The sequence below is a fragment of the Schistocerca gregaria genome, chromosome X, assembly GCF_023897955.1.
Source record: "Schistocerca gregaria isolate iqSchGreg1 chromosome X, iqSchGreg1.2, whole genome shotgun sequence".
NCBI classification, from domain to species: Eukaryota; Metazoa; Arthropoda; class Insecta; order Orthoptera; family Acrididae; genus Schistocerca; species Schistocerca gregaria.
Window position 1 is genome coordinate 164,780,930 of NC_064931.1, and position 24,987 is coordinate 164,805,916.

The 24,987-nt window shown below is 42.5% G+C and overlaps 1 protein-coding gene across 5 annotated transcripts in view; it reads right to left on the reverse strand.

The window, feature by feature from the left end:
* LOC126297649 (WD repeat, SAM and U-box domain-containing protein 1-like) overlaps window positions 1–24,987 on the reverse strand; it is a 223,542-nt gene that overhangs the window by 155,441 nt on the left and 43,114 nt on the right. For all 5 annotated transcript variants that reach the window (XM_049988728.1, XM_049988727.1, XM_049988729.1 and 2 more), the window contains exon 6: window positions 20,701–20,939. In XM_049988728.1, coding sequence (XP_049844685.1) covers window positions 20,701–20,939 — 239 coding nt within the window. The remainder of the gene's footprint in view (window positions 1–20,700; window positions 20,940–24,987) is intronic.

The window sequence follows — 24,987 nt, forward strand, 5'->3', positions numbered from 1 at the left end:
CTTTCGAACTATATTGGCTGCTAAAATGCTGCCTCACATTAGTACACACCATCTCCGTATCTTTCACGGTGACCACTCAACATCTGGTACTTTTCACATCCCTTTATCCTGAGTCATATGACAGCAATAAGCACATGTACATATGGCAATAGCATTGTGTACACAGGGTATAAAAAGGCAATGTATGGGTGGAGCTGTCATTTCTACTTAGGCGATTCATAAGAAAAGGTGTCCAATGCGATTATGGCCGCACGGTGGGAATTAAGATACTTTGAATGATAAACAGTGGTTGGAGATAGACGCATGAGAATTTCACTTCAGAAATCATTAGGGAATTTAATACTCTGAGATACACAGTGTCAAGATTGTGCCAAGAATACCAGATTTCAGGCATTACCTTTCACTGTAAACAACACAGTGGTCGATGGCCTTCATGTAATGACAGAGAAGCAGTGTTTTCGTACAGTTGTCAGTGCTAACAGATATTGTATCAAATAACTACGGAAATCAATGTGGGATGTAAGATGGACATATCTGTTATGACAGTGTAGTGAAATTTGGCGTTACTGGGCTATGGCAGCACACGACTGATGCTAATGCATTTGCTAACAGCACGACATTGGCTACAGTGGCTCTCCTGGGTTCGTGACCATATCAGTTGGACCCAACACAACTGGAAAACCGTAGCATGGTCAGATGAGTCCCGATTTCAGTTGGTGAGATCTGATGGTAGGATTCGAGTGTGGTGCACACCCCACGACACCATGAACCCAAGTAGTCAACAAGGCAGTGTACAAGCTGGTGGTGGCTCTATAATGGTGTGGGCTATGTTTACAAGGGATAGACTGGATCTTCTCGTCCAACTGAACCAATCATTGGTTGAAATGGTTATGTTCAGCTACTTGGAGACTGTTTGCAGCTATCCATGAACTTCATGTTCCCAAACAACAATGGAATTTTTATGGATGACAATGCGCCATGTCACCGCGCCACAATTGTTCATGATTGACTTTAAGAACATTCTGGACAATTCAAGTGAATGACTTGGCCACCCAGATTGCCCGACACGAATTCCATCGAACATTTATGGCGCATAATCAAGAGGTCATTTTGTGCACAAAATCCTGCACTGGCAACACTTTCACAATTATGGATGGTTATAGAGGCAGCATGGGTCAATATTTCTGCAGAGGACTTCTATTGACTTGTGGAGTCCATGCCACATCAAGTTGCTGCACTACCCTAGGCAAAAGGAGATCCTACATGATATCAGTAGGTATCCCATGACTTTTGTCATATCAGTGTATACCCTACCAGGCTTGGTAACAACAATAAACACAACCAAAATGGGGGCCATTTGACTGTTACAAAGAACTGCAACTCTAATCACGGTGTGTACATGTACAAAGTTACATCAACTTGTGTTCTGGGTGCTTGACTTTTTCTCAGGCACTGCACTTTTATGTTCCAGAACCATGTTTGAGTCCTTGTAGCTCTCACTTCCTAAGTGTTGGCAAAACATTTTAAAGGCAGGGTACATAATATATTAGTTAGAAGTTCCCGTGACAGCTGCAGTGAAAAGTGTCACAATAAAAGAGAACAGAAGAAACATGATGGTCATCTATATATGTCTAAAAAATTATAAGAAAATGTAGTAAGACCTGTAGTAATTCTGCTCTGAAAATGGTCTGAATATAGGAGATAAATACCAGCACAAGTCTATGGTTGATCAAAGATTTCTACTTTGTGGACGAACTAAGACTGCACAACAGGAATCTTTTATGTATATATTTTTAGCATTATTGCATAAGAAAATTTTATCAGTATGTCTCATTCTACAGAATGCTGAATTCACACAGCAGAAGAAGACAATTACTTTTGTAAATTCTTGATGAAAGTGATGTTAGTTGAACTTTCGATTAAGTTACAAAGTAGTTTTCATTATCTTTGATCATCATCTGATGGCAACTGTCACAACTGCAGATGATGTTAGAGAATATCAAGAAAACTGTTATATTTTCGCAGCATTTAAGAATAGTTAAAGATGACATAGGATGTCAAACAACTACCACATTTTTTTTACTCTAACACTAGTATCCACGGAATTATTTGTATATTGAAGCTGTTAAACTACATATCTGTGAAGACATTATATGGAATATGTGAAGTTATCTATGAAGACAAATTTATCAACAGTCATTCTTGTGTAGCTACCATTTCAGTGGTCAAAATCTTCTTAACTGTTCCATTATACACAACAAGTGAAATTCCCTGATATTTCCCTGATTTCCGGACAAGTTTTAACATTTTTCCCTCGCAAATTTTGAGATCTTAAGGGTAAGTAAAGACATAAGTTGACAAAAAAATGTAAGGACTTCTGTATTTCTAAATGTGTGAGCAAAAATCTTAAGTACTAACATCAACATCTTGTGTAATGAACTGCTTTTACATGGAGAAAGCTAGCCAAATGGTATATATGTTTCATTAAGAACACTGATGTTATTTTATTTCAATAAAGCAGAACACATTTGGTTACAAAAATATGCATTTTGTTGGAGTCGCAAGACAGATTTAAAATACCTTCACTGTTTTCAGAAACAAGTTCAGAAAAAAGTAGACCTCTTGAAAGAAATGTATAAGGTGGGAAGAGTTATGTAAACCAACACTGTAGGTGACTGCGAATAAAATGTTGGTTCTACCATATTCGTTACTGTCAGTTATTGCCCACTGTGTTATGTTTATTATCCTACAAGTATTATGTGCTTTTTCTTTCAAGAAATACATCAGTACATAGCGTACAAACTGACAGTGACTGCCATAATTTTCTTCTTCTTATCATTCATACTTCCTAATATATTAACTACTTTCAAAGTGCCAAAATGTACTAGAATAAATAAAAGTCTATAAAACGCTGTACTATACAATTACTTGCAGTGAGACAGTCCTAGTTCCTGAAATCCATCGTTTGTGGCCTCTGCCCTGCCAAGGAGCACCACAGTCCTTGGTCCATGGATCAACTATGAAAATCACCACACACACACACACACACACACACACACACACACACACACACACAGACCCAGCATGTGGGAAGATTGGTGAGACTGTGTCCGACAGGCAGGGCTCACACATTAGTGGGAAACTATGGGCTTCAGATTCGAAGGTCCAATCCGAGATACCCATAGAAATGGCCTGCAGTTTTGGCCCGTCATGGAAGTCCACTCATGTGGCCAGCTATTCACGTATCACAGACACCACGTTGATGAAATGAGTCTGCGGTGATCACCCACACAACAGATTAATTGTGCAAATACTAATGAGGATAGGTAACAACTCACCGTAAAGATGATTGCTGAGCCCCAGACAGACACATACAAAAGACAATCAACTCACCGTAAAGATGATTGCTGAGCCCCAGACAGACACATACAAAAGACAATCATACTCTCACAAATAAATTTTTGGCCACAGCCTTTGTCAGAAAACGAGAGCACTCACACAATCACTCAGACACAACCCAAGCACACATGACCATTGTCTCTGGCCACTGCGTCGATAAGCTCTGATAATCACATCCAAACAAACTACTCCTCATGCCGCCCTGACTCTCATCGGCAGCTGCTAGGCTAGCAGCAAGTAGTGATGGCAGCACTGACCTCAAGCTGAGGGGAGGGGTGGGAAGCTGAGAAGCAGTAAGAATGAGAGAGTCTGAAAGCGGTACATGTACTCAGCTGCGCCCAGCTAGTGATGAAGAATGACATTTCAGTAAACAAACAATTTCATGCTACTGAGAAAAAAAAAATGAGATTTTTTCAGTCCCCCCCCCCCCCCCCCCCCCCCTCCCCTCTGATACTTCCCTGGTGCATTTGAAATTCCCTGATTTACAGAACTTGTGGCAACCCAGAATTTAGATGTTTTGCCCACAAAAGTTATAGTGTCCCATGTACTTCAACTTTGGAGAATATTTTAAGCAGCCACACAATTTCACTTGCGCACTGTCGTGCACAATTTGCAGCATTAGTGCATCTGCAGCAAACCTGAAACACCTTCTCTTCTGCAACACACTGGTCTTGTTGCACAATTGCCATAGCATGAGACGACATGTGTAACTTATATGAAGTCCCTAAGATCATACATTACTGAAACATACTACATACCAAGAAGAAAAAGTTTAAGAAAAGATTTTATCCATCTTATGGATCTAAGGTAATCACCGTTAAGTCAGTAGTTATATATGTTCAGTATACAACACACAATCAATGTCCACGTACTGATTTATTGTGTGTTGTATGCTGCATAACAGAAGCAGAAGAAAAATAAAAATTGCTGTTAGTCACATAGTCATATCAGTGTTTTTAAAGTTTCTTGAATAAATCATTCTAAGTTCAGCTACATTTTTACAAATTAATCTACAAGTTACACATGAATGCCAGATATTAGCAATTAACAGTTTAAGTTGGTCAATATTTATATTCCCAAAATAATTTCTTGTCTTATCATAAGCTTGTTCCTGTCCTTTTGATGAACCTCTAATCTTTACAAGTGAAACACTTACCTGCTGTTGAAAAATTCAAGAAATCCAATAATGAAAAACCAACACTTCTTTTTGAAGACAGAGTTAAGTAACATAATTTATTTATGTAAATTCCTCCCCAGGGCAGTGGCAGTTGCAAAACCACAAAAGAATTATCAAAAATACACTTAATGTATGCCTACATGATTAGGAATAAAACAAACATTCCAAGATAAAAGCCAATGCAAACATATTAATAACATGTAACGAGGCTTCACCTGTCTAGATCTACAGTTCACTGATACTGACTGTCATGGAGCACTTAACGATTAACTGCTGAATCATGACACATGTTCAGTCAACAGTTTTTTTTTTCCAAATGTGCAGCACTTTTAAGGAATTATATTTGTTGTGGTAAGCACAAGTATTGAATATTGCATGCAACTATAAGTCAGACATGTTTTGTCACAATATGGCAGGAGACACAAGATGGGGTTTTTCCCCTGAGGAAATTAGTACAGCTACAGCTTCCTTAAGGCAGCATTTAATGTTCAAATCATTTACAACTTTTAGAAGCTGGAACCCTGACAGTATGCAATGACTATTTCTGCCACTTAGCTGGTATAATGCATCAGCATGCATGCTAGAACATGCTTCACATTAACTGCGTTTCTTTTCCAAGCAGATGCCAGTATGGTTTCTTCATTCCCTTCTCCATTCTTGTCCAGCAGGGCTAATGCTTCATCTCAAATGATGTTGCTAACATAGAGATGTTGAAATCTAACGTCCTCTGTCTGTTACCGTCACAGGAACTGTGACTTTACTCTAGTTTCTTGAAAGACTCGTCCGAAAGTGGTAATGTTTTTATTATTTTTTGTGTGGCTGTTGATGACTTAATGCTTCTACTATGTAGAGAGTTGTTTTCTTTACTCCTAAATTATTTTCTCTGTATTTTATCATAACTCCGACCTAAAGATCCTACACAAATATGGTCTACTACAATATCTTGTGTCAAAATCTTCATTCACATGCTCATGGTGGAAAATTACTTCCACGGTGTACTGGCAAAAAGAATTGCTCTTCTACAGGAGCACTAATCTATCACATACACTCCAATCACTGAATTAATTCATCAGTGTTATAATACCCTTATCACTGTTAGAATGTTGAGATAATTCTTTATCTGTGGCTGCACAATTGACCATTGGATGATAGCTAGGGGAGAGCTCCATCAGCAGCTCATGGCACCATTCCACCTTACTACTTCACTGATTTATTTCCTGCTTATCTTGTTTCTTTAGTTAATTGCTTAGACACACGAATCACTGTTATCATCTTATTCAGCCACATCAGAACAGTTCATTTACGTGATGTCCTCTAACATCTAAGGTATAGTGATTCACACAGAACTATTTACAACTGGCTACAATAATATGTTATTTGCATAGCTACTTAATAGCTGGATGTGACGATCAGGATGTACTGCCGCGACATGTTTTGTGATTTTGAATTTCTAATTCCTCTTGTATTCTTAATTGCTTTGCATTTGACAGAGTTTTCATTTAGTGCCAATATTTCTGTTCTAACAAGGAACACAAAGCCACAAAAGGGATACAATTTATTAGGTCACAGAGTGACATCAAAAAGAATACAAAGAAAGTAGTTTACACGTCTCTAGCACATTTAACGACTGAGGGCCTGAAGGGTTGTGCATGCCCTTATAAAGATGCTATCAACATCAGGTGCCACTGGTGTAGTACTGTGCATGTGCAGCAGAACTGGTGATTGTGCTTGGTGACTAGGCTGCCCCTAGAACTGCCTCGGATACTTGAAGGTGGACCGTGTGAATGTCGGTGCGCACTGCACTTCGCATAACGCCCCGATTTACATCTGCTCTGGGGAAGTAGGTGTAGTACTGTAGTACCCAGAGAGTTACATCACTCTTCCTCCCCTGCAGAGGATGAGAATGATACGGGGGGGGGGGGGGGGGGGGGAGGATGGAAGGGGGCAAAGACTAGGTGTCGCTGTTCACTATGCTGTGACTGAAGAGATGTCCATGGCATCAGTCGACAGCCAAAGGCGTGAGAAGTTCTTGATACACTTGGACCATCATGTACGAATGTGAAAGCGAGTGGGCTGAGGATATGTCTGCTGCCCGTGGACCTTCGTGCGACCAGTGGACACAACCGGCAATGGGGCAGGAGCCATCTGGATGTCAGAGGCCATATCGAGGGGCAATGACATGGGCAGCGATGAAACGGACTGGAGAGGAGAATTTTTGGTGATAGAAACTGTTGATGGCACCTGCTGCAGGAAGCAGGTCTGCGATTGATGCTGATGAAGCCCCAGCCACTGGGTTAGGTGGGCATGACCAGGCTTGTTTGATTCCCAGAGTTGCCAGGGCCAATGAAGAACAAGGCATTGGGCCCACAGCCAGAGTGGGGGGGGGGGGGGGGGGGGCTGCAATCATCCTGGGACTGAAGTGTTTCCAGTGGCAAGCCACAAGTTGATATTTGGTGTGAACTGTGACAATTCAGTGACCGCACTAGCTGTGGATAGATGACAGCTTGAATCCACTGAGCATGCTGTCCAAATGCCCTGACACAGGCTGATGTCTGGACAAGCTATTTTGCCTTGCCACTTGAATCCAGATGAAAGGGAGACGCCATGATGTGGTGAATGCTATTGTGTGTACAAAAGTCCTTGAAAGACTGTGCCACAAACTGAGGACTATTGTCCAAAACCAAGGTGCAAGAGTCCTCCTATCGAAAATATCTATGACAGGGCCTTGACAGTCACGTCTGCTATCACAGATGGACAATGAATGACATAATGAAAACAAGAAAAAGTAATAACCAGAAAGTTTCTAAAAAAGGACCAATGAAATTAAAGTGGACTTTTTACCAAGCTGGCTGAGGCTTAGAGCAGTTTACACATGTAGCAAGAGATGAACATCCAACTCCTTCTTGGGCAGCCTTACCCTATTTGCCACAAGTGGATTCTTCCTTACATCCAACAGTAGTGTGCCGAAAGTGCATTACGGTAGGGAAATAAGGCCACATGCTTAGGCAGAGAAAACCTGCCTTGACATGCTCTGGAAGTTTTGTGCTGTCGAAAGTAAGTATAAAGGAGTCCAATTTCATTATACCACCATTCACCCTTTTCATCACGTTTTGCACATCAAAAATGCGTTCATTTTTTAGTTCTTCTCTGGGAATGTCAAGTAGATCCCTGCAAGTCACAACACCTTTGTTGTAGTTCCAGGTGTTGTGCAGTTTTGTTTCTATTGTATGTCAACGAGGCATGTAGCTTTTTGGAGGTTAGCTGCTTGCTGGGAATTAGATGTTTCAACTAACAGTGTCCCATTGCTCAAGCACTCGACTGACTTTAAAGAGCCATAGATTCCTTCTAAACACTTTTGGATATAGGAGGGTGAAACCTTCTCAAAACTACTCCCTTTCTGCTAGACTATTACAAACACATTCTGGCTAGCAGCATGTGTTCTGTTACTGCTACTCTGAATAAGTCCCGAATCCAGAGGACTGGCTACACAAGTCCTCGCATTCAATCAAGTGCTGGGACCTACCCACCTTTCCCACTGGGAGGATGAAGAAAAAATTTTGAAGGATACATCTCAGTAAAATGAGCAGCTAGGGAGATAAGAGTCCACCTAGTCAGTGCCCGATGTGCCTACGTAAGCCTTATAAAACTGAGGTGTGGTTAGAATGTTTATACACAATGAACAAAAGCACTGAAGGGAATATCTATTACCACAGCAAAAGTTTTTATTTAATTAAAGATATTACTATGAGTGACAATTTGGCAATCAGATAATTAGATCCAATGCTTCTCAACACTCGAGGGATGGTTGGATTGAGGGTGAAAAGTATCTGCAAATCTTATGAAACAATGTGATGGCTTGGTTGGTTGGTTAGTTTGTGGGATTAAAGGGACCAGACTACTATGCTCATCGGTCCCTTGTTCCATAAAAACTAAAACCACCCGATGAGAATAAAAAACGAACAACAGGAAAGACAACAGACGAAACAGGACATGAAATACTCTGACAGAGATCAGACAAAACAAATTAAAACACACAGTGTGACGGTGGTTGGCCGACCGTAGACAAAAAGAGGAAAAGCCAACCACCAAGAACACTTTAAAAAACTCAGTTTAAAATCAGAGGCTAAAAGCCAGAATCAACACTAAAAAACTCAGATTAAAGGATAAAAACCCCCTGCCCGAATAAAACACAAAACCAAGTCCACCATGGCAGAGTCATCTGATAAAAGAGCAGAGAGCGTGTCACGCATTGCAAAAGTCTGCCTGAGGATGGTTAAAAGGGCGCACTCCGACAGAATATGGACCACCGTCAAGGACGCCCCACAACGACAAAGAGGGGGATCCTCACGACACAGTAAATAACTGTGCGTGAGTCAGGTGTGGCCAATGCGGAGCCGACAAAGAACGACTGAGTCCCTGCGGTTGGCTCGCATGGATGACCGCCACACAGTCGTCGTGTCCTTGACGGCACGGAGTTTGTTAGGGGTGGTCAGACCGCACCATTCAGCATCCCAAAACGAGAGAACTTTGCGGCGTAAGACTGCCCGCAAATCAGCCGCCAGGAGGCCAATCTCCAGAGATGGCGCACTGGTGGCCTCTTTCGCCAGGCGGTCAATAGTTTCATTGCCTGGTATACCAACATGGCCTGGGGTCCAAACAAAGACCACAGACCTGCCGCTACGGGCGAGATTATGCAGGGACTCCTGGATAGCCATCACCAGACAAGAACGAGGGAAACACTGGTCGAGAGCTCGTAAACCGCTCAGGGAATCGCTACAGATAACGAAGGACTCACCTGAGCAGGAGCGGATATACGCTAGGGCACGAAAGATGGCGACCAGCTCAGCAGTGTAAACACTGCAGCCAGCCGGCAACGAACGTTGTTCAGAATGGTCCCCTAGAGTTAGTGCATAACCGACTAGACCAGCAACCATCAAACCGTCCGTGTAGACAACGCCAGAGCCCTGATACGTGGCCAGGATGGAATAAAAGCGGCGTCAGAAGGCCTCCGGAGGGACGAGTCCTTCGGGCCATGTGCCAAGTTGAGCCGAAGGCAAGGGCGAGGCACACACCACGGGTGTGTATGCAGAGGGGCCCAGAAAGGAGGTGGAACAGGGAAACACCCAAGCCAGGAAAGAAGCTGTTTGACACGTACGGCGATCGGACAACCCAACCGAGGCCGACGTTCTGGCAGATGAATGACTGACTGCGGGAAGAGGACACGATAATTTGGATGCCTGGGCAAGCTAAAAACATGGGCAGCATAAGCAGCCAGTAATTGTTGGCGTCGTAACCGCAGTGGAGGGACACCTGCCTCCACAAGTATGCTGTCCACAGGGCTGGTTCGGAAGGCACCAGTGGCAAGGTGTATCCCGCTGTAGAGGATTGGGTCCAGCACCCGCAACACAGATGGGGATGCTGAGCCATAAGCCAGACTCCCGTAGTCCAGACGGGACTAGATTAACGCCTGGTAAAGCCGTAGGAGAGTAGATCGGTCGGCACCCCACCTGGTGTGGCTCAGGAATCGCATAGCATTTAGATGCCGCCAACACGCCTGTTTAAGCTGCCGAATATGAGGCAGCCAAGTCAACCGGGCATCAAAAACCATCCCCAAAAACCTATGTGACTCAACCACTTTAAGAAGCTCGCTGTCAAGCTAAAGCCGCGGCTCCGGGTGAACAGTGCGTCGCCAGCAGAAATGCATAACGCAGGTCTTGGCTGCGGAAAACTGAAAGCCATGCGCTACAGCCCAAGACTGCGCCTTGCGGATTGCGCCCTGTAGCCGACGTTCAGCAGCTGCAATGCCAATAGAGCGGTAGTAAAGGCAAAAGTCGTCAGCATACAGGGAAGCAGAGACAGAATTTCCCACGGCCGCAGCGAGCCCATTAATAGCTATTAAAAACAGACACACACTGAGAACAGAACCCTGTGGCACACCGTTCTCCTGGACTTGGGAGGAACTATATGAGGCCGCGACGTGCACGCGGAAGGTACGATACGACAGAAAATTGCGGATATAGATCGGCAGAGGGCCCCGAAGACCCCATCCATGAAGCGTAGAAAGGATGTGATGACGCCATGTCGTATCATACACCTTCCGCATGTCGAAAAAGACAGCAACCAGATGCTGACGGCGGGCAAAGGCAGTACGGATGGCCGACTCCAGGCTCACCAGATTTTCGGCGGCGGAGCGGCCTTTACGGAACCCACCCTGAGACGGATCCAGAAGGCCTCGAGACTCCAGTACCCAATTCAAGCGCCGGCTCACCATTCGTTCAAGCAACTTGCAAAGAACGTTGGTGAGGCTAATGGGACAGTAGCTGTCCACCTCCAAAGGGTTGTTCCCTGGTTTCAGAATGGGGACAACAAGACTTTCCTGCCATTGCGACGGAAACTCACCCTCGACCCAAATGTGGTTGTAAAGATCGAGGAGGCGTCGCTGGCAGTCCACTGAAAGGTGTTTCAGCATCTGAGAGTGGATGCTATCTGGCCCAGGAGCGGTATCAGGACAAGCGGCGAGGGCACTTCGAAATTCCCGCTCACTAAATGGAACATTGTACAATTCAGGATGGTGAGTGTGAAAAGAAAGACTCTGACGTTCTATCCGCTCCTTAATGGAGCGGAAGCCCAAGGGGTAGTTGGCAGAAGCGGAAGTCATAGCAAAGTGCTCTGCCAAGCGGTTTGCAATGACGTAGGAGTCAGTACAAACTGCTCCATTCAGTGAGAGCGCAGGGACACTGACAGGGGTCCGATAGCCATAGAGGCGGCGAATCTTGGCCCAGACCCAGACCTGCGACGGAGTGACATGGAGGCCAATGGTGGACACATACCGCTCCCAGCACTCCTGCTTGCGTTGGCGGATAATGCAGCGGGCTCGCGCACGCAGCCGTTTGAAGGCGATAAGGTGGTCGATTGAGGGATGTCGCTTGTGACGCTGGAGCGCCCGCCGGCGAGCTTTAATCGCTTCAGCGATCTCAGGCGACCACCAAGGCACAGTCCGCCGCCGAAGGGACCCAGAAGAATGGGGAATGGCAGATCCGGTGGCAGTAATGATGCCGGTGGTGACCGAGTGAACCACTGCATCAATGGCATCATTAGAGAGAGGCTCAATAGCGGCAGTGGAGGAGAATAAGTCCCAGTCAGCCTGATTCATAGCCCATCTGCTAGGGCGCCCAGAAGACTGACGCTGTGGCAGTGACAGAAAGATCGGAAAGTGGTCACTACCACACAGGTCGTCATGCACTCTCCATTGGACAGACGGTAAGAGGCTAGGGCTACAGATGGAAAGGTCAATGGTGGAGTATGTGCCATGCGCCACACTGAAGTGTGTGAAGGCACCATCATTTAAGATCGAGAGATCGAGCTGCGCCAATAAATGCTCAACGATGGCGCCTCGACCTGTTGCCACTGACCCACCCCACAGATGGTTATGGGCGTTAAAGTCGCCCAGTAACAGGAAAGGTGGAGGCAATTGAGCTATCAGAGCAGCCAGGACATGCTGCGCGACATCACCATCCGGTGGAAGGTAAAGACTGCAGACGGTAACAGCCTGTGGCGTCCACACCCGAACAGCGACAGCCTCTAAAGGTGTGTGGAGAGGTACAGACTCGCTGTGAAGAGAGTTCAGAACATAGATGCAGACGCCACCAGACACCCTTTCATAAGCTGCCCAGTTCTTATAATAACCCCGATAGCCACGGAGGGCGGGGGTTCGCATTGCTGGAAACCAAGTTTCCTGTAGAGCAATGCAGAGGAAAGGGTGAAGGCTGATAAGTTGGCGGAGCTCAGGTAGATGGTGGAAGAAACCACTGCAGTTCCACTGGAGGATGGTGTTGTCCATGGCTGAGAAAGGCTTGACGGAACTGGGAAGGGAGATTACGCCGCTGGGTCACCTGCTGCCTCCGATTTAGCACCTGTGATAGTGCTTCCCATGGCGTCTGATGGACCGGCGAGATCGCCACCGCAAGTTCCTTGGGCTGAGAGCTCTTCTTGGATTTCTCACGCCGTTCCTTGGGACGCACCGGCTGGGAGGGCTTCACCGTTCAGTCTCCGGGACGGAGGAGGATCGTGAAACCCTACGACCAGCTGATTGCGGGCACTTACGCCATTGTCGGTCGTCAGGCTTCTCACTGGCTGAAACCTGGGAAGGGAGGGACCCAAGATACCCCTTGCGAGCGTGAGAAGCCGAGGAAGTTGGACACTTCTCCGGCTTAGAAGTGGGGACGGACGTCACCGATGGGTGGGATGGTGTTGCTCCTGAGGTAGGTGGTGCAGGAGCAACCCGGTGGGTAGAGCCCCCCACTGGCGAGGGGGCAGGAGGAGTTTTACTACTCGTCGATCTGGCCACAATTGGAGAAACAGACGGGGCTAGCACAGGTGTTGTAGCAGCAGCGTAGGAAGATGTCATTCTCACAGGATGGAGTCGGTCATATTTCCTCTTGGCCTCAGTATAGGTTAGTCGGTCCAGGGTCTTGTATTCCATGATTTTACGCTCTTTCTGGAAAATTCAGCAGTCTGGCGAGCAAGGTGAATGGTGCTCCCCGCAGTTGACACAGATGGGAGGCGGGGCACATGGAGTATTGGGATGTGATGGGCGTCCGCAATCTCGACATGTGAGGCTGGAAGTGCAGCGAGAAGACATATGGCCGAACTTCCAGCACTTAAAGCACCATATCGGGGGAGGGATATAGGGCTTAACGTCACATCGGTAGACCATCACCTTGACTTTTTCCGGTAATGTATGCCCTTCGAAGGCCAAGATGAAGGCACCGGTAGCAATCTGATTTTCCTTCGGACCCCAATGAACGCGCCGGACGAAATGTACAGCTCGGCGCTCTAAATTGGCGCGCAGCTCTTCATCACACTGCAAAAGAAGATCCCTATGGTAAATAACTCCATGACCCATATTTAAACTCTTATGGGGTGTGATCATAACGGCAACATCCCCTAACTTGTCACAAGCGAGTAACCGTTGTGACTGGGCAGAGGATGCCGTTTGTATCAGGACTGACCCAGAGCGCATTTTTGACAAGCCCTCCACCTCCCCAAACTTGTCCTCTAAATGCTCGACGAAGAACTGAGGCTTTGTGGAGAGAAAAGACTCCCCATCAACCCTCGTACAAACTAAGAAGCGGGGCGAATAACTGCTACTGCCATCCTGAGACTTACGTTCCTCCCAAGGTGTGGCCAGGGAGGGGAACGTTTTCGGATCGTATTTCTGAGCGTTAAACTGAGCCCGAGAACGCTTAGAGACTGCTGGCAGCTGGCCACCAGCGAGAGACGATGTACCACGCCTCATTGCGGGTAATCCGCCCTGATGCCACCTACTCCGACCAAGGGTCCTCCCCACGGGCGCCACCCAGCCACGGCAAGAGCCATCTGGCAGGATGGCCGTTGCCGCGAGTCCCGATACCCCAGGAGGATAGGCATCTACTCCTTGGCATACGTGGGGAGTTAACAGCGCAGGCATCAGTAGAGTGATCCCTGTGTTGTCAGGGGGCTACAACCAACAGGGTACATGGCGGCCCCACCACAACGGACTGGCTACCGTGCTGGATGTTAGGTAACATGTGGTCCATGGTCGCCGTCGGTGCAGAAAGAGGCACTGCACAGTGCAAGGTGTTATCTGCACGCAGAAAAAGAGTCATGCCCAAGAGATGGAGAGCGGACAGGACTGCAGTTCATCGGTGTATAAGCTGGAGAAAGGTCTGATCGCAAGATGGACATAATGCACCAAGTAAGGCGCCCTTCCCCAATCGGCTCGCTCTTCGGAAAATTTTGAGAGATGGAGGTCAAACCCAACAGGGGACCATCATATAAGGCCGAAAAGTTTGAGACTCCTTTTAGTCGCCTCTTATGACAGGCAGGAATACCGCGGGCCTATTCTAACCCCCGAACCCGCGGGGGGATGTGATGGCTTGTTACTGTGAAATGTCAGCTTTATTATCTCCTTACAAATCACCATATGATTACCTGTATTTACAATCATTTTATGCATCTATGCTTTATGCCACAATACATTGTAACTTGTAGATGGGTGGGCACAAAACCAAACTCAAAACACATGCAGCAGAATGAAAAACAGGTACATCAGTGCAAAAACAAATTAACCATGTGTGTGGATTAATGAAAAATTCATAAAAAAGAATTTAGAAATAATCAAACACCATACAGGCAAAGCAGCACCAGTAAAGTAAGAAAAAATAAAATGTATGACATACAACAAAAGTTATGAAAACTTAAGACCAATGTTAAATAACTCCTTTCTTGGAAAATTCTCAGTAACGTCTGTACTTTCAGACAAGGCATTTCCAAGAAGAGAGGTACAACAATAAAAGTGGAGAATATTTACATAATCTTAATCTTGCAGTTCGACAGATTTTTGTTGAAGGAACACGAAGCTATCTCCAGCAGACCAACATTTATTTTTGGTTAACAGTGCTGTACATCTTCAATATACTTAAAGAGCAGCATCACAAAACCATCAAATGATGCTGCAACATCAACAATCAATTTTGGTAGAGTGACCATCATCGAGGCACAAACATTTATACATCAGATTAAAGGAAGGCTCCTCAGCATTGAGTTCATAATTATTATCAGCTGTAGCATCTGGGACTTATATGATGCTCCTTGTATTATTTAAATTTTTTTATATTAGTTACTAAGCACACATCCTTGCATGTATTAAGTAATCCAAGCATATGCACTGTTAGGGTACTGATAACACAAAGCACAATGCTTCTAGGGTCTCGTATGAAGAAAGACTGCTGCTCGTGGATCCAGTGGCGAGTTCCCTGTCACCAGTGCAAAGTGACATCCAGCCACAACTCAGAAACTCGTGACACCTGTGGGTCTTGTCAGCCCATTACCGTTTTGTCACAATTTCCACTGCTGCCTGACAGTTATCAGTGATCAACAGGTGTGTGAGTTGGCCAGGAGCTTTAATACTATAAGATCAGACACTGGGAGGTGTGACCTGCATCATTACTTTGAAACAGACATTGTGTTTCACGTATCCAGAATGAGTGACATCCAGCTGAGGTCACCATTGGGAGGCAGTGGTGTTCTCAACCATGGTGCAACGGCATGAAAACCACCTCAGAAGAATGACACCAAACCATATGGTGCAGCTTCTAATGGTGTGGAAGATGGAAGAGTTGCAATCCCTTTTCATGCTGAGGCCTGCTACATAAAATTTTGAGCACTTTAAAACAGCCCCTATCCATTTGTAAAATGGTAACATGACACTGACTCTCCTGAGGAAAAGAAACTCGTGTCTATCTGTCGTAGATCGACATACCCGACTGTCAAAGATGTTGCTGAATTGTCAGCCACTACTAGATGGGCCTTTGTCCCATCCCCAACCTAACAAACTCATACTGTGGCTGCCACACACCTATACACAAGCACTGTGCTGTTTCAAAGTCAAGAGAAGAGGATGATACTGTGATGAAGCAATACAGAAAAGTTAAATTCTACCTGGACTCACAGGTATTTTTGTAAACTAACAACTATCTTTTTTTTTTTTTTTTTCGCTGTAGGAGAAGTAAGTGTGGCAGTCTTAGGGCTCCACACTGCCACACCAGGGAACTGGTAACATCAGAATATGGGTTTACCAGGCACTATGGGAAATTAACTGCAGTAAGAATGCTGATCTGCACCTAACCATCAATCACAGCACAAAAATGTTTACATGATAACATTTTTTCAGACTGTAAAATTTTTTTTACAGCATAACCCCACTTCTACGTTCCCATAATTAACATTTTCCTACCGTTTACAACATTTTTTTATCGTTCTCATCAAGTTTTCTATGCTAACAATGTTAATTTGCACCCTACTTTGTGTCAACATATTTATAATTTTCCCACAATTTACGCATTATGAAAAAATGTTTGTACAGAAAAAATGACGCTGGCACGATATTGGCTGTACAGTAGTGTTTACAAATATTACGTGGTTAAGTTTCTTGACACCAGGGCACTCTACTCAGCGGATTTGAACTGGTAAATGTGTAAAAGTTTCAACAATTCATGTCATATCTCCCACCGCTACCAAGCTCTACTTGGCGTGGTGGCTGATGGCATGTGAGTAACTAGGTTCATTTGAATGAAGATATTCTGACTAATCACAACCATTTCCGAAATGTGTCTACTGCGCAAATGCAATTTCGTGATTGTTGTGAACATCGTGAGACCTTTGTCGAACCATATTTAGCGTGTTTCGGCGTATGGCCACTTGGAGCATTAGTTGACACCGTAATTCACTTTGCATTGATCAAATGGTTTTAGTTTAAACACAGTACCGGTTACATATTTCATTTATGCTGAGCAAAATGTGTTTCTATAATTTATTCTCATTGTCAAGTGCAGTATTTACATACAAATTTTAGTAATGTTACACAAAAAGCAATGTGTGTGTGTGTGTGTGTGTGTGTGTGTGTGTGTGTGTGTGTGTGTGTGTGTGTGCCTTCTACATAGTGCAAGAGATGTAAAATAACACATATTCAAGCACCATACAAAATACTTGTTTACATACTTGCACTTCACAATGAGAAAAAATTCTCAAAAAGCGTCATGCTAAGCATGAAAATATACGTAACTAGTGCAGTATCTCATTATTTAAATTATGAATGACTGCTGCGGGCTTTCAAAAACATTGATTATGACATACGAAATAGAGTCAAAAAGTTCCTACTTCCCAAACAGTTATCAGTTCCCGTTACATCAGCAGTTTTTATTCAATAATAAATCTTCATTAGATAATAAGCAAGTCCTTGACAAATCTTTTGATGCTCATTATGTACATATAACATACACAGAGTGCAAGGCGGTATCCTATACGTAACTTTTACAGCTTACAACACTATTTCCCACCTTTTACACCAGTTTTTTGTAAGTCCCTTGAAAAGTGTAAAAATGGGGTTTCACTCTATATCCTTTTTCCATTTGCACTGCTGAACAATTTAAGTCGTGAAGCCATTTCCAAATGTTCACATATGCACAAGCCTTTGACTGGTCATGCTTTCTTCAGAGACCAAAAACAACAATTTACACATACAGTAGTGTAATCACGAAGTATTAACCATATCAACAGTTATTACTAACAGCATGACAACTCGCATATACATTCACATTCAAAATTGTCTTTAAGACATGTCTGGCATTAAGTGTTTAGTTCTGCTTGATGCTGTCAGCAACAGCAGCTGTATGCATTTATACTCCATGTACTGACACAAGGTATGCCCTCTTATATTACCTATAAGATAGTGGACTACTATTGCAAAACATTTTACTGAAAAATTCTGACAAATTCTGTGAAATTTTCTAGATACCTATGATCTTATTAGGGTTTTCAAGGTCTTTCTTCACATGAAAATGATTTTAAGAACACAATGGAGACAACATACATTTATTGAACAGCAATTTCGAAACAGAAAGAAGTCTTTCATTTAAAGATAAGTGCGCTGAAATATTATTACATCACTGATTTTGTTTGTTTATTTTAATTCTACCAGTGTCTATGGCATGAGATCATCGGACATGTTACTAGATACCCACAACTGTTTCAAGTAGGGAAAAAAAACTATATCTGTGGTGTAATCCCAACACATTGCCACATGAATCATATATCTGTACAAGACCAAGGTGCAAGACCTGTCCTGTGCACTCACATAGCTCATCCTATTCCAGTGCTAGAACAGGCATCCCCTACTCTATCACGGGCACTATCACCTAAAAGCAGTCATGTCAATAAACCACCACTGCTTAAACTTTCACACAATCTTTCATGTAGATACAACCAACAACCAACTGCCCACCCAAATGCATGGCCATTGGCAAACTGTGTGTAACAGCAGGAATGGCCAACCAGCAGAAGAAGACATTACTAAGAACATGCTGGACTTCAATGGCTGCTTCAAAACCTGTGCCATCTGGATATTCTCCACTCCACCCCAAAACACAGCTTCTGTGAGGTATTTAGATAGGAATAAACCTTACAACACTTCCTCGAATACCACAATTCTCTTATCCTCAATCTCTGCTAGCCCATCCCACCCCCACCTCCACGGCCATCCCCACGTCCCTCGTTTTACTCATTTTACACTCACTCTCTCTCCTCTCTGCAGTCTCCTTCTCCCTTTCAAAATGCACTCTTCCACTTCACTATGTGCCACATGTGACTCCCCACGCCTCACCAGTGCCACATTCCTATTCCTTTGCTTTGCTGCCTCTCCCTCTCAGCCCTCAAGTCACACTTCCCTCTCTTCCCCTCTCACCCACTCCACCCAATACAAGCCCCTCACCTTAGTCAAACTGCAGTACAAGTATAATGGGACAATAGTACCCTTATGTATGTGTGTGTCATTTTGAATATGTTCTGTATCAGTTAGCTATGAAGATACTTAGCAAAATTTTCAGTCTGGTTTGTGTGTCCACTGACCACTTAATGCCTCAAGAATATAGTGAGTGACCTTTCTATTCCTTTTCCACACTGGACTCTCCTTTTTATCAACTTAATACAGATTTTTACTTTAAACATATACTCTCATTAGACTTATTAGTGAATTTAATTATGTTTCTCCCCAGAATGTGGACTGAAGTTCGGAGCATTTAATTCATGGTGAGGCATCTGGTTGGTGTGGCTGCTATAGAGGGTGCTTACACAGATGTACATGTAACAGATACCGTCCCTCAAGCTATAGTTGTCAGTAACAAAGGAAATATTGTGTTAAGAAAAAAATTCATGGCAATAAACCACCTTGTGAAGATAAAATTAACAAATTTAACTTTTTTTTTTTTAAATGGGAACAAACATACAACAATGTACCATATCGTGCTAGGAAGCAGTTGACCATAAATTCAAATAAGTGCCTCGTAAAAGTACAGCAAAACAACAGTCCTTTGTATGACTGGAATGAATGGAGTATATGGGGTTCTTGAAGCAAAGATATGAATGAATATTAACCTGTACTTCGGTCAATAGCCACTTCTGACTGGGTTAGAATGTGTGAGTCTACAAAAAAATATTTAGTATGTTGGACTATGGTTAATTGTGTATTCACATTTGGTGAAGATGCATGCAAGTACACTCCACTGAATGCCATAAATGCAGTTTGCACATAATGTTGTTTTGATATTCACGCAAGTTTTCAAATTTTAAAAATTGTAAAAAACTCTGCATTAAAATAAATTTCACTTATTTACCCACGACAGCTGTATACTGGATAGGCATATTGATCAACAAAGTTGTCATATAATATCTGATGATCTGTCTTATGTGAACTAAGTAAATGGACAGCACAATTTTTTCGTTTCAGTGTGGTTAGGAACAAGTGAATGCAGAGAATCCTCGTCTGCAATGAGACTTGCACAAAAACAGTGATGCAAATAAGAAAAAAAATATCCAAAAGCATACATAACTGCATTGACACAATAGCAGTTTCACTCTATTTTCTTGATGAAATTTAATTATTCCACATTTTTACTTCCATTCCTTTCAATCCTTTTCACATTGCTTATTCTACCAAAAATATCAACCCTTTTTTTTCATTTGCACATGGCTAAGTTACTACTCTACCCTTTATTTTAAATAAACTGATGTGTGTTTTAATATTATTTGTAATTTTGTATTAACATGCCATGTTGCAAGATACTGCTTGCTGTTAGGTTTATGTATCATATGCAACACTCATTTCACAGAGTCATCTAGCAGTTGTATTCTACAACTTTGTGAAAGAGTAATGAATGGGAATTGATACATACATTCTGTAAAATGTGCGTATTTATAAGAAAATAAAAAAAAATTATGACAGCATACGACAAATATGGAAATAAAAATAGACAGAAAGAAAAATTTTAACTCTCACCGTAATGCAACTGCTGTACACAGTTTGGCAACAACACTACAGCTCAGATTTCATGTGGAGATGGTATTATACAGAAGATTAAAATTAAAATAAAAGCTCAAAAAACAAAAAACAAAAAAAAGCAAAAATTCTACCAGATACCTTCACAAGTTACAGATTAAGACTAAATTCAAAGAGTGCTGATTATTATATTTATTAAAGTTCTAATTTTATAATGTGAGTTTTAATTATGGCAAGGAAATCCATCACTTACATCCCAGATACAACATATCTTGTCAATTCCTGCAGATGCAATATATGAGCCACTGGGTGAAAACCTGACACATGTAACAGCTGAAGAGTGCCCCTCCATTGACACAACACTTTTAAGCTGTAGAGGAGTTTTGGTGTGGTGTTTTTCTTTCTTTCCCACAAGTAGCTCCCAAAGTTTCACCAGATGGTCATTACCGCAAGTAGCAAAGTTATAACGATGAAACAGCTCTTCATTGCTCTCTAAAAAGAAAGATAATAGTATGTACACCATTACCGATTACACACACAATATTCTGTATACTGGCAAATGTACGTTTGTTGTTGCCCTGTTGTGGTTTCTCATGGATGAACAAACACCAGCTACAAAGCAAACTACACAACCTGCCAGAGGAAGAAATTTGATGGGTTGATCAGTATCGAGTGCCTTATTAATAAGTCACAGTCTCATCGAAATAGAAACAGTTATCACTTGTGCAACCACAAGGAAAAGATCTCACTAATTCGAGTACTAGTGTAAAAATAAACCGTGTCATTTTTTGCAAAACATTTGAAAAGGCTATAAGAGTCCTTGATGGGAACTAGTGTAAACACAAGTACACAATCATTCAGAAAAATTCTAACACTTATAGCAGGGAATAAATCACATGTTCCTTGGTTAAAAAATATGCTTTGGTATTTGCCTACATTGTCTGAATGATACTGCATAAAACCTAAATCTGGATAGCATTTGTAGTTGGTCATTCACAATTAAAGTGGACCACTTCTTGTGCCCATAGGGAGATGTATGATCCAGAGAGTGTCACATGAATGACACTGGTACCACCATTGATGTAGTAGAGGGAGTCGATATGTTAGTAGTGTTTATAAGGCAGAGTACAGCCCATACAGCCTTCTGTAAGTCTCTATCTGCATTCTGTTCAAACCGACTATAACCTGTTACACTGACTTTCACTTGCTATTTGGACTCGGTGGACTTTAGTTTTGTAACTTTGTGTGTACTTACTAGGATGTAACTTGGCTCTGTCATTCTCTATACTTTTTATTTGCACTATTTTGTGTTCTATTTGGAAACTAAATAATTTGTATTCCCACCATTTGTCTTGTCTTTAATATGTTAATGAACAGTGTCTAGATTGGCCACAAAGACAGCATCATTTTTTGTTGGAGAATGTATTATTTCTGATTATAATGTAGGCTTTCATGCCCACTCTTGACTATGTTTAAAGTTCTTGAATAATCATACCATGTCACCGTACTAGAATCTTCTAATTCAACATTTCAGCCTCCTTGTTGAAGTGTTCTTATAGGAACTGGCTGCACACTGTGGCGCACTGTCAAAGTTTCGCCAAGTTACACTCTGTATTTTGTATGTTTATAATATTAATGTTTAGGAAAGGTCACTGAATGGCTTTTGGATGTTTGGTGGAAGGATTAACTGATGTATTATTAATGGAGGGTGGGATGTGGGTGGTACCTTGTTTGAATTTGTTAGCAAATGCCAGTAACACCAGTATAGTACTGAGGGCAAAAAGCCATGCTGCCAGAAGCCTAAGACTGTCATCACCATTTAAGCTGTTTGGGTGCTTTGCAATCTTGACTTCTTTTCTGACTTTTTGTTTACACTCACATGGTGCTTATGCTGAAATGTGAACATTATCAAGGTCTATATTCTGATCGCGGTTTTCACTATGTTTAACTATGTCCGACTTGCTGGGTTGCTTGAGGTACATGTCATTCTTCACCTTCAAAGTATAGTTTAACTGCACAACGTTTCTCCCCTACATACATTTGATTACACTTGCAGCTAATATCAAACTCCAAGTATTGGTAGTGGTTTCAGTAGATCTTAAAAACATTTCTTCTTTTATAATTACTGGAAAAATTGTATTCAGACCTTTACATCAGAGGAGGAAAAACCAATTGTCACAGTAATCTCTCCTCTTTCCCCTTCATGCCTACTACTTTCTTCCACTTCAGAGCTCAGTTCATTGGATTTATGTCACAACCATTTGTTGCCAATGTATTCTTTAGGTAATATAATTCTTGTTTCAAGGTGGTGGCATCAGTGATTTGATATGCCCTTAATACTAGTGAGATACTGCTAAATCACCTCCATACCTCAGTGATCAGTACATCAGACTGCTACGCGGAGCACGCAGGTACAATTCCTGGTACAGTCAGGGATTCTTCCTCAGTGAGAAGGCTGGAAGGGGGTGCACTCAGCCTCATGATGACAACTCAGGAGCTACTTGAATGAAAAGTAGTGGCTCTGAGGTCTGGAAAGCCAACAACAGATGGGATGGCGGTGTTGACTACGGGCCCCTCCGTAATGGGTCTGAACGGTGCCAATGCCAGAGGATGACATGGTGGCTGGTCGGTACTCAATGACCCGATATGACCAGTACGTAAAGCTTCAAGTTTAGCTACAGAAAATGCTAAAAAAATATTAAGGTCTCACTTATGTATTATTCTGTATATCAACTAGAGTAAATGTTCACTTACATACACAGATAATGCCATAGAAAAGATCTATTGGATGTACTGACAATTTTGTAGAAAGAATTTCAGAGAATAACAATTAACTACAATACCTTCATGGCGCATATATGAAACAGTTATGTTTCTAACAGTAAATTGTTCAATTCTTTTCACAGAGGCGTACCACTAGCTCATATTGTGATAATCACATTAACAGTAACTGACTTAAATTCAGTGACAAAGATACAGTTAAAACAATGTTCAAAAAATAGATTATCACAAATCTATTTTTAGTCTTGGGGTTAATATTTTTGGGCATCATTAGGTGATTCATTTTATAAAAAGCTTTCTTTCTTCATGCAATCCTTTCTAATATGTCCCTCTTGCAACTTCCTTCTTTATCTGTTCTTCTTCTGAGATAGCAAAATTTGTTCATCTCTTTAATGGACCCTTGCTCCAGTTAAACATTCAGTCATTCGGCATGTCCACCTGCTGTGCACACCAATACAATAGTTCCCTTTTTGTTTATATGCATGTAATAGCTATGAGCTGGCACACATTTGATTCCACTAAGCACCCAACTCAGTTGCTGTTCACTTTTGGTGACTGCCAGTCCAAAGACTTCTTTGCTGCTTACTGTAGTTAGGCCTTCGTCTCCCCTGCCATTTATACTACACTTCTATCTATTACTGAACTGACAAATTCTTGATGCCTCACCACGTGTCCTATCACACCAACCATTTCTTTTGTCAGTTTGGCTCAACTGGCTCTGAGCACTATGAGACTTAACTACTGAGGAGGTCATCAGTCCCATAGAACTTAGAACTACTTAAATATAACTAACCTAAGGACGTCACACACATCCATGCCCAAGGCAGGATTCGAACCTGCGACCGTATCGGTCGCACGGTTCCAGACTGTAGTGCGTAGAACCGCTCGGCCACTCCGGCCAGCTTAGTCAGTTTGTACAATAAATTTCTTTCCTCCCTGGTTTGATTCACTAATCTTCATTAGTTATCCAATATATTCATTTATTCTTCAGCATTCTCCTGTAGCAGCACATTTCAACACCTTCTCTTCTCGTCTGTAATGTTGAGCATCTGAGTTTTGTTTCTGTACAAGGCTAGATTCCAAACACATTTCTTCACAAAAAGTTTCCCAACACTTTAATTTGCACTGTATGTTACAATATTTCTCTATTTCAGAAACACTTTCTTTGCTGTTGTCTGTCTACACTTTTATATTCCCTCTAGTTCAGACATCAGTTATTTTGCTGCAAAAGTAGCAATATTTGACTACTACTTTTAGTATCTCAGTTCCTAATCTAATTCCCTCAGTATCACAGGATTTGATCTGACTACATCCCACTATCCTTATTTTAATTTGATGCTATTAATCTTATTATCACTTTCCAATACACTATCCAGTCCATTCAACTGCTCTTCCAATATCTCAGCTTTCAACCTTGTCAATGGCAAATTTCAAAGTTTTAATTCTCTTCTCCCAGAACTTTAACTCCCTTTCCAATTTTCTCTTTGGTTTCCTTCACAGTTTGCTCCATGTAAAGATAAAATGACATGAGGAATAGGCCACAACCCTCCCCCCCCCCCCCCCTCTCTCTCTCTCTCTCTCTCTCTCTCTCTCTCTCTCTCTCTCTCTCTCTCTTCTCAACTACTTCACCTTCATGTTTTTCAAATCATATAAATGAATTATTAATAGACATTAAGTCAGTGGCTGTCCATTATTATAACTTCTAGCTTACAGGTACATTTTATTAACTATACAAATGTGATCTGGTTTTTGTACAAGT